At 34.8% G+C, this 3,256-nt stretch overlaps 2 protein-coding genes across 3 annotated transcripts; both read right to left on the bottom strand.

The window, feature by feature from the left end:
- Nucleotides 1-443: 443 nt before the first annotated feature.
- LOC6734776 lies at nt 444-1,242 on the bottom strand. The gene is made up of 3 exons (XM_002081743.4): nt 943-1,242; nt 708-884; nt 444-653 (listed from the first exon to the last, which is right to left on the bottom strand). Exons 1-3 carry the CDS (start codon nt 1,198-1,200, stop codon nt 474-476), a joined length of 615 nt encoding a protein of 204 aa, XP_002081779.1. The 5' UTR covers nt 1,201-1,242; the 3' UTR covers nt 444-473.
- A 633-nt stretch (nt 1,243-1,875) lies between these two features.
- Nucleotides 1,876-3,024, bottom strand: LOC6734775. Of its 2 annotated transcripts, XM_016168224.3 has the most exons (4): nt 2,481-3,009; nt 2,235-2,411; nt 2,016-2,180; nt 1,876-1,950 (listed from the first exon to the last, which is right to left on the bottom strand). In XM_016168224.3, the coding sequence occupies exons 1-4, from the start codon at nt 2,796-2,798 to the stop codon at nt 1,942-1,944; spliced, it is 669 nt and encodes a 222-aa protein (XP_016027979.1). In that variant the 5' UTR covers nt 2,799-3,009; the 3' UTR covers nt 1,876-1,941. The 2 variants fall into 2 exon arrangements, with proteins under 2 accessions (XP_016027979.1, XP_044778414.1); XM_044922479.1 differs by having other exon boundaries at nt 2,016-2,411; nt 2,481-3,024.
- Between the last annotated feature and the right edge of the window lie 232 nt (nt 3,025-3,256).

The raw sequence follows: 3,256 nt of genomic DNA, 5'->3' as shown, positions 1-3,256 counted from the left end.
GGCAAACGCCGCGCCCTTCTGCACACACACACACACATGCACATTTAATGCATTTTTGTGGTAATGGCAGCAAATTAAGCGGAAATTACATGGCCAGCGAGATATCGATACTTGCCGCATGGCAGGCAGTGGTACGTGCCACGGTGCACGTTGCTCAAATGCTGCTGATTTATATATAATTTCTGTGTAATTTCATTAAGAAATGCAAATTGCACATTAAATGCAATAAATATTGATAAATGAATGCGCACCATTTGCGGGAATGCCAGCGAAAAATGGCAACCAGTGCGCAGAAATGAACAGTTTCAGTTTTGTACTTAAAAAAAAACTTTTTACTATTAGATTTAGGGTGCTCAGCTGTTAAACTCTGTGACCTAATTTGTGATTTACTCAATTAGAGAAAAAAAGCCCGAAAAATAGAAATACTAAAGTTGTTCCCAGTTCTTGCAATCGTTTTATTAATCATATCCGTTTTAGCCAAAACTTTTCTTAGAGAACTGACCCTTGATTTCAAAACAAATTTCATTTGGCCTTATCTTTCCGTTTTTATCAAACGCCCTGAACTTCAAACGGATTGCATAGCGGCCTCTTTGCAATGGCATTCCACTGCCGAATTCCAAACTGATCGTATAGGTTTCAAATTCGATGACACTCTGTAAGAAAAGGTGTTAAATGTATTTATTTTATTTAATTGTTTTATCACTCACCCCTTTTACTCTAAAACAGGTGTCATTTACGTGTGCAAAATTGGTTATATGCTTACTATACGCATTGTACCACACCTGCTTCTTATCGAACAGAACGTGGCAAATGTCCTTGACCAACATGTTGAGCGTGGTCGGTTGCCAGGTGCCACGATCGTAGTACTGAACGCTTCCTTGCAGCTAAAAAACATGAGTAGTTATATGAGTAGTACTATAGTAATATGACGGATATTTATACTTCAACTCGATCTGTTGGCTGAATATCCCACACGACGGTTTTGTATCCCGAAAGTGTTACTCCGTCCTCAGCCATTTCAAAGTTGATATTTGACATGTCGAACAATCCATCGATGTTCAGTGTTTCGGGAGGTTCGTTTTGGCAATCACTGGTAACACGCTCATCCTCCAATACAAACTCGTAGTTCACTTCAATTGAATGTGGGATAAATGCCATTAGGACTAGAAGCTGCCATATTCTAAATAGCTGTTGATTCATCTTGGTTTTAGAAAACAGTAATGGGTAATTTGGAATAGGGTCACTTTTAACGCTATTTATATAATCCAGCAAAGTAAATTTAATTATTATTATTGTTTAATGATTATTATAATTGTTCTCGGAAGTGGCGAACCTGTAATTAAACGCCCTTTTCATTTATATAAGCCGACAACGTACAATTTTCTGATAACAATCTTCAAATTAATTGTACCTACAATATATAAAAAATAAACTATAAGATTATTGATAACATTGGAAGAAAATACTTGATATAACTTTGTTAATTGACAATTTCAGCTTATCTAAATTTAAATTAAGCACATGTACTTCTAAACTAGGTAATCATGACAAAAATGTTTGATTTTAAGTTTTGAGACGGTGGAATAAAATGCGAATGTATGTGAAAATTTAAATTTTCCCTTATTGTAAATTTGATTTCTTAATACCTTTCGATAATTAATTTTCCCTTATTTTTTATAAACTCAAATGTAATTTCTTCTAAAAACACATGTATAGCCACATGTAGGCAAAAACAACTAAACGAAAAAGTTGTTCAGAGTTCTTTATGACTTCTTTCATTTGTGTTTTAATAATAGCATTTAATATATTTTGCATGTTTTTAATTTATTAGTATACATATTTTGTTTTAGAAATAAACATTTATTTTTATTAAAGCAACAATTTTACATTTTATTTCTTTTTAATATATATTTCCTCGATTTGCACAGGACATCGATGTTTTTAGGTTCTCTGCAAGTACATTAATGGTAATTAATATAATTAATTATTTCGATATACAAATAATTGGTTCCCACCTTATAGAAACTGCCTTTAACTTCGTAGCAGACATCATTGGGACGCTTTTTGCCCTTCTGGTCATATGCAAATACCTGCACGCGAATGCTGTAACGGCCAGTACCTAATGGTATGCCACTGCCAAAAACTAGCTTCAGGTTATAGGTTTCTATGAGGAATAGAGTCTGAAAAGCAAAACATATTACCCAATGCAAATATGGCCTTGATATGTTACCTACACCGGGCACCTTGATGCAGTTGTCCTTGATCTCATCGCTATTTGCAACGTGGGAGGACCAATCTGAGTACCAAAGCTGCTTTTTGTCGTACATAACTGCGCAGAAATCCCGCACCATCATATTCAATGTGGTCGGTTGCCAGGCACCTCGGTCGAAATAGAGCAGGTTTCCAGTCAACTGAAATGAAAAATAACAAAAATATTAATTCTGAACATAGGTTTTGATATATATATGATAAGCAAAAACCTCGATGCGATCCGTTGGCTCGGCTTTAAACACGGATGTCATGTTTCCCGACACGGCTATTCCATCCGGTGTCGCTGTGGTGGTATAATTGGTCAAGTCGAAGAGCCCACTTATGTCGAGAGTTCCGGGTGGAACGTCGCTGCATTCGGAGTAGATGGATTCGTCTTCAATCTCGAATTCGTAGCTGATTTGCATCGATAAGTGGACCACTTTCAATATTAGCATTAGATGCAACATCCAACATGTTCTCCACTCCATTTTTCCACTGATCTTCAAATAAGCTTCTATTTTCGATATGCAACCGCTTTTATTGCACATTTCCCTTTCGTTTGTTATAAAACAGCTTGTGATTAAAAAAAAAACACGATTTTTCCGGGCTTATAAAAGCTAAACGTATAATTTGCAGATTGATTAAATGGCCATCACTACAATCACTTCTGTAGAAAACACATTTTCAGGTATATTTATTATTTAATTCTTATTTTCTAGACAAGCAAATGTTATGATGATGATTAAACGTAATGTACTAAACTGTTACTATATCAGTTATTAAATATATTACAAGATGACCAGGAAAGTTATACTTTACATCTTTTTTGCTTAGCCACGTTATATTTTATATTTCTAATATGCGCTTGAATCAATTACTTCTCACACACATGTGTTGAGCAAGCAAGATACTTAGTTATTATTATAATCTTTTTAATTGTAAGCAACGCTCAGATGAAAGTTTCAAATACTATATAACTGGCTTTAGACCCAAACCTTTATTAACA

This window comes from Drosophila simulans, chromosome 2R (genome assembly GCF_016746395.2).
Source record: "Drosophila simulans strain w501 chromosome 2R, Prin_Dsim_3.1, whole genome shotgun sequence".
Taxonomy (NCBI): Eukaryota; Metazoa; Arthropoda; class Insecta; order Diptera; family Drosophilidae; genus Drosophila; species Drosophila simulans.
This window is presented reverse-complemented; position numbering and strand designations above follow the sequence as displayed.

What these genes read in the sequence shown, in the direction of transcription:
- LOC6734776 (XM_002081743.4), bottom strand. Translation starts at nt 1,200, where the DNA reads ATGAATCAACAGCTATTTAGAATATGGCAGCTTCTAGTCCTAATGGCA. An exon ending in AGCCAACAGATCGAGTTGAA is followed by an intron (nt 885 to 942) that starts GTATAAATATCC and finishes CATGTTTTTTAG; the next exon opens with CTGCAAGGAAGCGTTCAGTA. An exon ending in CCTGTTTTAGAGTAAAAGGG is followed by an intron (nt 654 to 707) that starts GTGAGTGATAAA and finishes CTTTTCTTACAG; the next exon opens with AGTGTCATCGAATTTGAAAC.
- LOC6734775 (XM_044922479.1), bottom strand. Translation starts at nt 2,798, where the DNA reads ATGTGCAATAAAAGCGGTTGCATATCGAAAATAGAAGCTTATTTGAAG. An exon ending in AGCCAACGGATCGCATCGAG is followed by an intron (nt 2,412 to 2,480) that starts GTTTTTGCTTAT and finishes TTTTCATTTCAG; the next exon opens with TTGACTGGAAACCTGCTCTA.